Here is a 13,920-nt window from a genome sequence, read left to right as displayed (position 1 = left end):
TCCATAGCTTGTTCGACTTGTGTAAGAATGTAAGATGAGCATGGGGTTGAATAATAATTCCTTTAGTTGGTGGGTTCCTTTCAGTGATGAGAATTAGGATGGCTATAATTGGGTTTGTAAAATGACATATTTCAGAGCTGATGGATTAGTGTCTGGGAATGTGGAGGCAGATTGGATTATGACACCTGTAAAATGCAGCTTGTCTAGAAGTGTCCAGCCATAAAGCTGATTTTGGCCTGTAGCAGGGTGAGCTCCATTCAGCCACACAGTGATTTTTAGGACATTGCCGGGATTCTTTGCCTATTCGCTTTTCACCATCATGCATTTTCTACATCTCACCCATTCTATTTATACATTCTTCCAATGGACAGTTTGTGTGCTCTGTCCTCCCACTCTACAGATAGCTCATTCTTCCTCTGTAATGAACACCTTCCCTGAATCCCAAATCACTCTGTCTCTGTCACCCTGTTGTGTGGGGATGAAAGCATAGAAAGAGGACACTGTGTCTTGATGGATGGCCTCCTAAATGGCACTTGTAACCCAGATGACTGCTTAGCGAAGATTAGCAGCTAATTGTCAGATGTGTAGGGGTTAAGTGTCTCAAAGGAAGCATTGTAATTGTTGTAATTTCTTAGAATTGCCCATCACTGGGATGATATCACAAATATATGATCTGATTATCATCCAATGAGATTGACTCCCGACATTTATTGTGGCTTTTACTTAAAAATTACAACTGAATAGAAACTCACATCCATTCATAATATATATTCTTTCCATTCCTCTTTGATAAATTGCACACAATTTTATGGTAGGGTTTATATGCTTTTATGTGAATTTCATTTTTATGTTTTCCGGATATATTTGAATTGCCGTAGGTCACCTCTCATCTCAAAAAATACAGTTCAAGTTTTGTTTTATAAGTATTTGTCTTCAGTCTACCCAAATCTAATAGGTAATAGAGGACAGGTTGAATTTTCCACATGTATTCCTATACCTCTTGGGGCCTACAACAAGAATTCCCAGCTCTGGTCACAATCTGTTGCCATTTTTAAGGGAGATTTCTGTTTCCGATTTCATATTTAGATGATTGGGTGTTTAAAAAGAATGTAGCTTCACCTCATTTACTGAGCTCAGTAAACATTCGCTATGGAAATTTACAACACTACCAGTATCTAGAAATATTTTAGAGTTTTGCACACAAAATGCTGCAAGAATGAAATGCATTGAATGTAGCTGTAATGTTCGATAAAGCTTTACCTGAATTAAAAACATGATAAACAACTTCTAAAAAGTAATACATTGTGTAAGTAAGTTGACCTGGGTGTCATTAGCTCCTAGGTAGTTGTTCTGCGGAATATGATAGAATGAGCACACAAGCACTACAGAAACATAACCCATTCTCTGTAATGTCCTGCTTCAAGAGACAGTTTCCTTTACAGTATGAACACAGTATGAATACAGAATAAAGTAATTAGAAATGACATTTTTATATGATATTGTTTAAAGGAAACAAAAGTAAAAAGGAAGGTAGCATGGGCCTGCACTGAGGTACTCAAGAGGTGGTCTTCTTGGGGTTCTCTAAACTTTCTGTTCTCTGGGGACACAAGCTTGCAAGAAGCCCGTCTCCTCTAACCTGGCAAAGCTGGAATGTGCTTCTCAGGGCAATGTAACAGGAAATTCTATGTGTGTTGAAAGCTAGGATAAAAAGCATCTGCAGAGCTGCCCCCAGGGATGTACTCAGCCTGAGGGGGCTGTGAAGGCTGGGTTACATTAGGGTTAAGGCTGCCTTCTTTCCCCCTCTTCTGGTTATTTTGGGCTGTACTAAATTAGTAGCACATGTCATTGTGATACTCACATTCAACTTCCTTTAGTCAAAGGCCCAGCCTAATAACAAGAGAAAGAGTAATGAAATCCCTCTGTATTAACAGATCTCATATGAGCATATTACCATCCATCTTTACTTTCTTTCAAGAACAGCTCACAAGCTGAGTAATGTCAGTAAACTTTGAAGTGTACCTGTCCTTTGTACGTATGTTAGAATGCCATCTATAGCCATTGTGCTTAACCATTTTTAGGTCTGTTATGCCAAAGCTGTGAGACCCAAATGGCACAGATGTGGTTCTGGGTATAATGTAAAGAGTTTCCTAGGTGCGTACCATTATTTAGAAACTCATTAAAAGTAAGCAACCTTTTGGTTCATAGGCAATCATAAGCATCACTGTTTGCATTGCTAGTTAAAGTTTACAGATTAGCAGACTTAGTCCAGCTGACCCCCTCACACCATTACTTTCTAAGAAATGTCACCACATTGGTAATGCCACTCCTTGCTATCAGTGTACAAAGCAAGTATTTTCATTGCCAAGCTGATTTCAGTTCCCAGTATTTGGGCCCACTAATGAAATACAGATGTCAGGTTCAATAAACTAGATGAACTGAATAACTGAATACAATATTTAATTTAAAACAATACATACATCAACAATATCATTTATAAGTCTTTTTTGTTTATAACTATAAATGCTGTGTATGTTTACATATGATTACTGACCTTTTGGCCTCCACATCTCCTTGAATTAGTACAGTGTTTCTATAACAATCCTCCAAGTGGAAAAAGGAAAAGGAAAAGTTCATGGAGATGTCACAAACATTCATTACCAACCCCAGTTATTACATAAAGAAAAAGTGTCCCAGGCAGGTATTTTATATGTGTGTAAATATATATATTAATATATCAGAATGACTAATCAACATTTTTGTCTGTTTTTTGTGCAGCCGTTGAAACACAGAGTACCAGCTCAGAGGAGATGATCCCTAGCTCTCCCTCACCTCCTCCACCTCCACGTGTTTACAAGCCCTGCTTCGTGTGTAATGACAAGTCCTCTGGCTATCACTATGGAGTCAGCTCCTGCGAAGGTTGCAAGGTGAGACCTCACAGCCATATATATATATATTTATTACTCATGCTTCATAAGGGAACATAGTTGGTAAAGCCTCTGACACACAAAACTGGTGCCATTCTTTGGTGTTTTTCAAACTACACATTTAGGAAATAGGCTCCTGTACCAAATTATTTTTTGTCATGAATTAGGCCATGTTATTCAATTGACTCACATTGTGTACACATAGCAGGTACCCTTACACAATGTTTTTTTGTCTAGACATGCTGGATCATAACACAATACCTTAAGTCACAGCTTGTGAAATATCTGAAACATAACCTTCCAAAGATCTGAGATGATTCTTGAATTTGGCTATGGAGAACTATTGTTGCATTTACACATAATTAACAAGCCAAGACTTATCAAAAAAGGTTAAAAAGTGTTTACTTTTTAGGCATTGGATCTCTTTAGATGCTCTTTACATTATATTTTTTTGCATTTTTTTTGCATATTGTTGTCCTTACCCGCTCTAAGGGCTTATACAGAGTACAAATTTTGTAACACATTTGGTGCTCACATATTCAGTTCATTACTGTCAGCATACAGTTCCTGTCACTTTTTAGTGGAGAGTTCTGCATAGTGCAAACAACTAAGACAAAGCCTTTGGGATATTACACATATGTATGGATACCACAAATACATCTATCTTTGGAGTTGGATGAGAAGCCAGCAGAAGTCAGGAACATGTGCTTGGCCCCCCTTTTGACACTACTTTAGGTTTTTTATATTTGAACTTTATTTTCTGCTTTTATTGTATATATTGGTGTAGGTTTATTTTGTTTTGTGGCATTATTACTTCTGTTACATAGACATCATGGCTGGCCAATATTCATATATTGTGTGAATTCATGGGGTGCAGCTGTATTTCAGAGGCATCTGTTACAAATTGGCTACTTGACTACATTGGTTGACAGAACAAAATGTTCAACTAAGCCTTTTACCTTGACTGATTTAACCTCCATTCTGTGGGTTAAATCAGTATCTAGCCTGTTCATTCACAAAGTTTCAGATAACAGTTTCTTAATAAATAAAAGGCTGCTCATAAATATTGCTTCAGTGTCTCTGTTCAGCCCAGATGTCTCTGGGTGACAGGTCTACTTTATTATGTTCTTATTTGTACTACAGATTTTTGACTAACTCTCTTTGACCCTCTTTTTTTCTGCCATTGTCTCAGAATCTCCATCTGCTAGAGTTTATTCTCCCTCCTCATTTGTCCCCCTCTCTGCATGTCATCGACCATTCATTATCTGTGTCTATTTAAAAATTCAGCATTCCTTACTAACATGCTCCTTAGAAGTGCTACATAGAGATGGTCAATGAGATGCAGAAAATTCAACCTTTTTGCAAATCACTTGCAAAATTCATGCAAATTGCACTGTCTTCGAACTGAGCCAATCAAACTCTGCAAACTGCAAGTTTCAAGTCAGTGCAATTAGCACAGAAATCATATTTTTTACATCCCATTGGCCAACACAGTCTAACCGATTAGAAATAGACTGCTTTATTGTGTAGCATTGCAGCAAGCAATGAAGGCTTATTTATTTATATAATATGTAGCATACTTTTGAGATTTTCCTATACATTGTTCCGATGCCATGTTTTATCTTAAGCACATTGCTTTGGGACTAATTCAGTAAACATTTGGGGAGGACATATTACTTAGTAGTCTATACTACTGCACAATGGGCCTGATTTATTAAAGCTCCCCTGGAGAGGATACATTTTCATCAGTGAAGCTGGGTGATCCAGCAAACCTGGAATGGAATGCTTCAAAGTAATTTACTCTTTGCTTACAAATGTTCTGCATTCTGGGCCAGATCCATTCCGGTTGAATTCTGATGAACTGTGCGACTTTCCTCAAGATACAGTTCACTTTTGTATGCAACATCAAAAACAAACGGACAAACAACAAGTCTTTTGACAAATTATCCAAATCAACCCATATTTGGCCATTATACTTCTATTTCTGTGTCACTGCACTCTTCTGTTTAACTGTGTCTTTCTTGTCTTATTTATGTTACCACTGTCAAATTTTTCAGAGACAAAGAGAAATGTGTAATAACCTATAGAAAAACAATTGCAACCTGCAATCTAATTGGTTGTTACTGACTATATATATATATATATATATATATATATATATATATATATATACATATGCAATGAAGTCTCTTTGCACTGCTTTATTGAATAAGCTTATATGTGAATTTTATTATGTTCATCATTCCTTTTGTCTTACACTCATTCCATCCGGTCACCTCACACCCTTCCCTCTCTCCGGCAGGGTTTCTTCCGTCGCAGCATACAGAAGAACATGGTCTACACTTGCCATCGCGATAAGAACTGCCAGATCAACAAGGTGACACGGAATCGCTGCCAATTTTGCCGACTCCAGAAATGTTTTCAAGTTGGCATGTCAAAAGAAGGTGAGTTATGGCAATGTTTAATCATACACTGCATGGGGTGTAGAAGGAAAATAGATCATTCCAGCAAAATAGGGGTCAGGCCTTTCACACTGGGCTTTCAGCTGGTTAAAGCTGTGGACTTTGCATTCCTTGAAATCCCAACACCTCACTCTGTCCCTTGGGTGCTCATGTAAATAGATACTTTACAGAGAGAGGCTCCTCGATTCTGGATTCCAGAAGGATAAACATATACTCAAGTAACAATCCTGCCTCACTGCTATCATCAAAGTGAGAAACTCTTTATTCTTCTTTTCCATGGGGAAAGAGTAAAAGAAAACTACAGAGTGTCAACCCCGTCACCTCAATGTCAGATACAACATACAGCAGATTACAGGAGAATGCGCGTTATGAAATATACTTTATTAAACAGCATGGCGGTTTTAAGAGACTGGGCCTGAATAATTTTTTTTCTTTATAGCGTACCATGAATATTCCTCACCTGCCCTTTCCTGTTCCTCAGTTTGTGTTCTCATATTAGTGACTTGTAGGTTCTCCCTCCCTCACCTCATCCATCATCCCCTCCTTGGAGCCATACTAGACAGTGTAATGGCAGACAGGGAGTCTGTATTTGTATTATTGTCATTGGTCTTTTACATACTCTGTACATGTTCTTTTGTTCAAGTGACCTCACTGTTATATGTGCACACAATTCTTATTTATTGTTCCTATCTATTTCCTTGTCATAGTCTTTACTCCTGGCTGTCTCGTTTTTCTCAGCTCGCAGGTTATCTCCATAAAGCTCTGCTCTTTTCTCTTCTTCCTCAGGGTTAAATTTACATTGCCTTTGCTAATCCATTTCCCATCTATAGTCACCATTTTCTTTTGTAACTGTAACTGTTTCTGTATTATTTTTTAGCAAAACCCGCATCAGCTATATAAATTACAATCCCCCTCTCTCCCCCACCTCCTATTCCTCTCTTTCTGTGTCTAGCACTTTTTTTTTCACTCTCTTTTTTATTTTCTATCTCTCTCCCTGCCTGTCTCCCTTAGTATATATTCTGCATGTATGTAGTACTCGAACCTCTCTCGCTTATTCTCAGTCTCTCTTTCTCTTGCTCTCCCGTTCTCTTTTTCGCCCTCTCTAGCCCCTATCTTCTCTCCGCTCAGTCTGTGTGCCCTTCTCATGCTATAAGTGGGTTTCCGGCGCCTGGCTTCCTGTTGTTAGGGTCCTGCACACTTTATCCCGAGGTGAAAAGGAAGTTCACAAGGAAATGTGTGAGGAAAGTCAGGACACAGGGGAGTAGGGTGAGAGAGAGAAACACTGTGACATGTACAGTAGGGAGAAATGCAAGTAAGGTCCTCTCCCTAAAGGTAAACTTTACTTAACAGAAAAAAGACAAATTGTACTCTTGCAAAGCAACGTCAGCATTATTCTGACTTGGGATGCAATTTATATGTGTGCTTTTATTTTTTTATGTCACTTGTAGAGCAGCACTAGTTGTAATATATATCCTAGGCTGCTGGAATAAACAGGATGCACTGTATCTTATTATTCCACATTTACCTCATTATATAATGTGTTTATTTAAGGACTATTCGGAGATGGTAATAAGCTTGTTACAGGGCTCTTTGCCTGTAATAATTTCTCTAAATTTGATTTGTCGCTTGTCTTTGTCTTGGTGATTTTGAAGAATGTTCAATTTGTCTTGCTTCTCAGTAAATGTATACAGTGGTTGGTTTTTAGAAAGATATATGGCAGAAAAAACTTTGAAGAGACCAGGGATTTGAAAGAGCAGTCAGATCATCCATCTCTATCCCCTGCGGTGCTTCAAACCTACCACCTGCAGGCACGGACAAAGGTCACATTTCAGGGTTAAAGTTCAGGCCAGGAGATATTTTGTATTGATGCTCAGACAGCAGACACAAGTCTACTATACTCTTCCCCCGAAAAAGGCAGTGTTGCTTTTAGCAGTGATTGATTGTGACGCTTCCAAAAAAAGACATCCGACACTAATATGTACAATATGATCATCATGCGTTTTAATTACATTCCTCTGGCTTTTCATCATCTTTTATCTACTTACAAAGCATTTCTCTATATAAAGTTGCTTTCAAAATTTATAATCAATGAGTGAACATCTGGTAATATGTAAAGGAGTATACCAATGTTTAGCAAGCAGGCGGAACACTCCTTAAGTTGCTTGCATTTTATTGCTTACCTCAAAAGGTCACAGTCTCCGATTATTTAGGAAAGTTTACAGAAGTCGTTAGATCTTCATCTCTTTCCAAAAGAAGGGTTAGATTCCTAACAACTGGCAGTAGTTGAAGGGGTTTTCCACTTTAAACAGAAAGTAGACCTCTGTACTGACAAGAAGAAGCCCTGTTCTCCTTTCTCAAGAAGAATCTGCCATCCTCTACAACCTGATGTTTGTATTGGCTTAGAAAGCTACGACCACTAATAAAGCTAAATCAACAAGCTGCAAATACTGCTTTCATGCTGCCCGTAATATGTGGACCTGACCTGGTGAAAGTGTAACTAAATTTAAAGATTTGAAATGGATTCACTTCTGCAAAAAGAAAAGAAGCAAACAGCTTTGCGCTCTTTGAAAGCAAAAATCCTCTATAATAACAAACAGGTAGTCATACTCAGGAGCCATATCAAGAAGGGTTCACATTCTGTGGGTGATATTGAAGCCCACACACCCAAACCTAAGGTTAACACAATTGTCCCTCTATTAAATTAACCACAGTTTTAAATTGTGTCCTAATTACTGATGGCAATGCATGCTGTGCACTACAGTTGTAAACAGCTGCACTAGTTAGAGGTCAGCATAGAGTCTCAGTTGTGCCAATTAATGGGGGCGTAGAGGGTATGCACTGGAAGGTAACACCAATGCTTCTTACTGCCGTCTTAATTTTGGAAGCAAATGCCATTTCTTTGAAGTTTCTTCCCTTTTGAGTCTGAAGTATATACTCTTCGTCTATAAACTTCACGATTTAACTACTACTGTTAAATTACACTAAACCTTTTGTCCAAAATCTATATTATTGCATTGTTTGTAAAAGGAAAAGTAATAATGAAAGTGTCAAATATTTTTGGCATTTACTTCCTTATGATCTATGTGACTGGGGAAGTGGTAGGGGTTTGTGTCCTTTGCCTGAATACTTTTTGCTGAAAGTTTTTTCTTTTTTTGTCATTATACCAAATAGTGAGTTTGGTGTAAGTTAACAGTATATTCTTATCTTTATGCTTTTTTTTTTGTGTGCAGCGGTGCGAAATGACAGGAACAAAAAGAAGAAAGAGGTAAAAGAAGAGGTGGTAGTACCAGACAGCTATGAAATGCCTCCTGAGATGGAAGAGCTTATTCAGAAAGTCAGCAAAGCTCATCAGGAAACCTTCCCTTCTCTCTGCCAGCTTGGCAAATACACTACGGTAAGACTAGTGGGCTGTGAATAACTAGGCTGCATAGCAGCTGCCTGATTCTATAAAATCCCCCATTTCCGACATAAGATTACAGAGAGGACAGAGAAATCTCAGCTATTTCAGTACTGTTGTGGAAGGTAGTCCTAAAAACAGTACAGATATGTGATAGTGAATAGTGTATAAACAGGGATGACCGTTCTGTTTTTTTTCAGAATTCCAGTGCTGATCACCGGGTACAACTGGACCTCGGTCTGTGGGATAAGTTCAGTGAACTCGCCACTAAATGTATCATCAAGATAGTGGAATTTGCCAAACGCTTGCCAGGCTTCACCACGTTGAGCATTGCTGACCAAATCACCCTATTGAAAGCAGCTTGCCTTGACATCCTGGTGAGTAATTGGGAGAACAATTGCTGGTATACTCCTGTCTTACTTACATAGTCTTTGTTCTTTAAAAAGGTCCTGATCATTCAGCATTACCTGCAGCTATCAATCATTACCTGCAGCTATCAATCAGACTGAGGTAGAGCTACAAACATCATTTTCTACCCTAGCCACCTTAACCTAATTGATTATATCTGCCTTTTCTGCTTCAGCTTTTAACAAGCAAGCACGTACAAATCTATATACATTCTTTTTTTCTTTTTTTTTTGACAAATGCAGAAGTGCACTAGCACTTTTTGGTGGCCTTATTCTGGCCTGATGACTCTGTCCTTGTGGACACATGCCTTAGAAGAGCCATTGTTTTTGAATGCAGTGCAACCCCAACAACTCTCATTTTCTCAGTTATCAAACTGATGTGAATTCTTCAGTTAGCTGCTTATACAGTATGTCCTGAACTACAACATTATCTGGCCTTGGATTGGAGGCAGTTGCATGAGGTTAGGAACAAAGCCAATGCGTTTACATCATCACAAGTCTAATATTTAAAATGATTTATATGGTTTTGATCAACTTGCATACAGCTAACCTTCTTAGCTTCTATCAGGACAAGTTAAGGATTCAACTGAGAATTTTAATGAAGCATTTTTGGTTTCTTTGGGCCCAACTCACCACATCCTTAATGGTCAATCTGTGGCTTCTAAAGCCCTACTTCTTAAAAACAATGGGTTCCTTATACTGCATGGATGAATGCTAAAAAGCCTAAAATATTACATATGGTATTTCTGTATGTTCGCTTGTATCTGCGCTAAAAACCAACTGACCTACATTGTGCAAATATATTATTTGCAAGGCCCCACATACTAGTCCCAAATCAAGGGAAACAAAAGTGTTGTTTTGGCTTTGTGATGGCATAACCTCATGACATAGATTTTGTTTTTTGAACATGTAATGCAGAAATGAATCAAGGAACCTGTTTGAGTCGCACAGCCTAAGTCATATTTTTTAAGCTGTTCTTGCACACTTTCCTAGTTTCAAATATTTCCTATTGATCACATTAATATTTAGCTCCAATTATCTCCAATCTAAACCCTTGTTTCATTCTAAAAATTCAGAAAGTGCTAGAATAAGTGAGTTATTCACATTAATATGAAAAAACATTTTTTTTGAATGTGCTGACATTTTTTAAAGCAAACCCTTTTATTTTATGTGACAGATGCTGAGAATTTGCACACGTTACACTCCAGAACAAGACACCATGACCTTTTCAGATGGACTGACCTTGAACCGGACTCAGATGCACAATGCTGGTTTTGGTCCTCTTACAGACTTGGTGTTTGCCTTTGCTGGTCAGCTGCTCCCATTGGAAATGGATGACACAGAGACAGGACTCTTGAGCGCCATCTGCCTAATCTGTGGAGGTATTACACTCATTATGCCCCAAATATATAGTGTAAAGTTTTTATTTAATGGACATGTTTAAACATGAAGGAAAAAAGATAGCATAAACAAAGTGCAAATCTAATCTTGAATCTTTACAATTTCAGTTATTCTGACAATAAAGAACTTCTTCCACAGCGACATTTATTTAGAAGCCGTTTCAAAAAAGGAACACACTGCAGGGTTTCTATTTCTAAGTTTTGTATATTCGGTGGTTTGTAATTTTTCACAATGGCTTTGACAGTTTATAAGCACTTATAACCACTAAACCTATTGGAATAGGCAGTAATTGTTTATCTTGGGATATAAAGGAACAACAAAACTCTTTTAAATTTGTGTATGTGTATATTAATTTGAATAGAGATGTGGGCATCGTTGAAGTGCCAGGAAGGTATCAGATGCAATGATGAAGGCAGGGAGGAGGATGGCAGTCAGGCATAGTGCAAAGCAGGGGGAAATTCCGGGGTTCAGGTGTATTGGTGAGAAAGAGGGGTAGGGAGTGAGCAGGTGGTCAGGGGGGTGGAGGAGAATGTGAATCGGCAAAAATTAAAAAAAAAAAAAGATAAAAAACATAATGTTGGCATTGGTCTGTGATACATAGTGCTTACTAAAACTTAAAATTATGTTTACATCTACCATGGAGTTAAAGCATTGCTGCAGTCAAAAACAACTGTTCACATGTGGCCACCTTAAATGTCAGTGACAAGGTTGGCATAGAGAATTTAAGAGCTTTTTTAAACACAATAAGTTACATGATATGAACTGTGGTTTTGATTAATTTCCTGTAGATCGAATGGACTTGGAAGAGCCAGAAAAGGTAGAAAAGCTTCAGGAACCATTACTGGAGGCACTTAAATTTTACGCTCGAAGACGACGACCTAACAAACCCTACATGTTTCCACGCATGCTTATGAAGATCACTGACCTACGTGGTATCAGTACCAAAGGTAATACACAAGACTACAAAGACAGATGTATTGGGCCTGACTTATTAAAGCTCTCCAAGATTGGAGAAGATATACTTTCGATGAACCTGAGTAATCCAACAAACTTGGAATGGTTTTCTTTGCAAGTCATTTGCTATTTGTTAGCAAATGTTTTCATTCCTGGACCAGATCAATTCTAGGTTTTCTGGATCACCCAGGTTCACGGATAAAAGTGTATCCTCTTTAGTCCTGGATAGCTTTAATAAATCAGGCCCTTGTATATGTGAATCCCTAGCTGTATTCAAAGAAAAAAGATGATAGTTTTACAGGAAGTTCAGCACTGTCCAGAGTCACAGGAGAAACCACCTTTTTACATGCATGGCCTGCCAACATTCATGATATGACTAAACTGATAATTACAACTATATAGTGTAAGATGCCTAAGAATTGTACTGACCCCCCAACAATATATAGTAGCAGTGGTCAATTATTACTGAATAGAAGCATTCCCAACTGTTAAAGATGAGCTGAATTCTTGGTTTCATATTTATATTTGATGGGGCTATATAACTAACGCATGAACCTGATTTGTTGCTTTAAGGAATAAAAAATTTTCACTCCTAAAAAAAGCTTAAAGAAAGTTAAAAATATCAGTAATTGATACATAGAAGTGTTATGTCCAGTGGAATTTTTACTAGTTGCATATGACTGGTCACATGTATTACACATTTTATTCTTGCTATCTGAAGTTTGTGTGCTCTTTTTGTTTTTACATGTTTTTTAATTGTAGATTTTCTTCATTTATGTGTTTGATTTATAGCCCTGTGTCAAGTAAAATATTTCATTGGACACAGATCAAACACAAGTTCAGAGTTCTAGATCTGTGTTCACAATAGAATCTGTGTTGTATGATATGCATAAATGCTCAGAGCGTAAATATTACAACTCTGTACACAGTGGTACCATGAAAAAAATCATGAAAAAATTAGCTTTTCATATGAAATGCTATATAATACTTTGTAATGAAATGTTTCATCAATTGATTTTTTTTTTACAATAGGTGCAGAGCGAGCAATCACATTAAAGATGGAGATCCCAGGACCAATGCCTCCGCTGATCCGGGAGATGCTGGAAAACCCTGAGGCTTTTGAAGATGGCGCTGAAACCCCTAAACCTATTGAACCTCCGTCCAGCAATAGCAGTGAGGGCAGTCCTACAGAGGAAGACAGCAGTGGTTCTAAGACCCCTTAGCCGTCCATGACAAGCAGGGAAGGATGCCCTGCAACTTGAACTTTCTCAGAGAGCCATTTTGGCTTCACCCTCTGTTATATGAGGCATTCCAGGGTGAGCCAGTCAAGCAGGGTTATCATCCTTGCTTGGTGCTCAATACTGCTCTTATTTACTGATGCAAAAAGCCTTACTCACTGAGAGGACGGGGATGGGACTTCTATTACAATCAGTAATGCTCCCGACACATCATGGGGGATCTGTGCGACCTCAAATATGAGCACTGCAATTTCTTCCCAAATAAACAATATATAATGGAGCAAACAATGCTTGAAAGTGAACTGGAATGTTTTCAGGAGCCCTTTCCGCTCACCCAGTATTTTGCCAAAGATTTTAATGACCATTGACCCTGTGCAGAAGAGACTGTGAGACCGGAGTGCAAGCTGGCATGTTTAGCGGTATCAGCACAAAAGAAAACAACTTTCCTCCATGGGTCAGAAGCACATTGCTCTGTGTGTACATATGCATATACTTATATATACAAGCACACATATATATACATATATGGATGTGCATCATTAAATATATTTGCTTTTGCAATGTTTTTATGCTTACATTTTTTCATTGGCTGAACGAGGTCATATGACTACAAATAAAGCCTGTTATACTTATAAATCAGTGTATGCGAGTTAAGATATAAGATCAGTTGTATACAACATCAATGCTTTAGTCTATTTATAATAGGTTAGTCATAATAATATTTTTTTCCAATTTATTGCAGCTTACCAGTCTTCAAATGGGGTGGTTAATCGGCTTTCTTTTTTTCATCTGGTTATCCTTACATTAACACATCTCCAATCTTATAGTGACAACACTTACTCCCATTACTGCAAGAACTACAGGTCATCTCCTCCTCTCTTTACCTCCATAGCATAGGGGAAGGTGTCCTGTAATTTGCTCAGTTAGACCTGTTAACATTGCAGTTGACTTACAAAAGTAGTTAGGCTGTTCAATTAGCAAAGTGAATTATCACTCTACATTAGCTTAGTGAATGTGGTCTAAATTCACTTTGCAAACAATAACCAGTCATGTACAAGGTAATGTAACAAAATGACTGTTGCTTGCCCAGTTTTCAGTGTTTTCATACAAGGCTAATGATACACAATGCGCCCTATG

General features: G+C 38.0%; 1 protein-coding gene across 4 annotated transcripts in view; it reads left to right on the top strand.

Moving 5' to 3' along the window:
• Positions 1 to 13,419, top strand: part of RARG (retinoic acid receptor gamma) — a 131,865-nt gene extending 118,446 nt beyond the window's left edge. For all 4 annotated transcript variants that reach the window (XM_072405870.1, XM_072405853.1, XM_072405861.1 and 1 more), the window contains 7 exons: positions 2,776 to 2,924; positions 5,227 to 5,368; positions 8,617 to 8,780; positions 8,984 to 9,160; positions 10,368 to 10,572; positions 11,380 to 11,538; positions 12,578 to 13,419. In XM_072405870.1, the coding sequence (XP_072261971.1) occupies positions 2,776 to 2,924; positions 5,227 to 5,368; positions 8,617 to 8,780; positions 8,984 to 9,160; positions 10,368 to 10,572; positions 11,380 to 11,538; positions 12,578 to 12,768 (1,187 nt within the window). In that variant the 3' untranslated portion in view covers positions 12,769 to 13,419. The remainder of the gene's footprint in view (positions 1 to 2,775; positions 2,925 to 5,226; positions 5,369 to 8,616; positions 8,781 to 8,983; positions 9,161 to 10,367; positions 10,573 to 11,379; positions 11,539 to 12,577) is intronic.
• Positions 13,420 to 13,920: the final 501 nt, after the last annotated feature.

The sequence above is a fragment of the Pyxicephalus adspersus genome, chromosome 1, assembly GCF_032062135.1.
Source record: "Pyxicephalus adspersus chromosome 1, UCB_Pads_2.0, whole genome shotgun sequence".
In the NCBI taxonomy this organism is placed as follows: Eukaryota; Metazoa; Chordata; class Amphibia; order Anura; family Pyxicephalidae; genus Pyxicephalus; species Pyxicephalus adspersus.
Note: the sequence above shows the minus strand (reverse complement) of the source record. Positions and strands in the feature narration are given on the sequence as shown.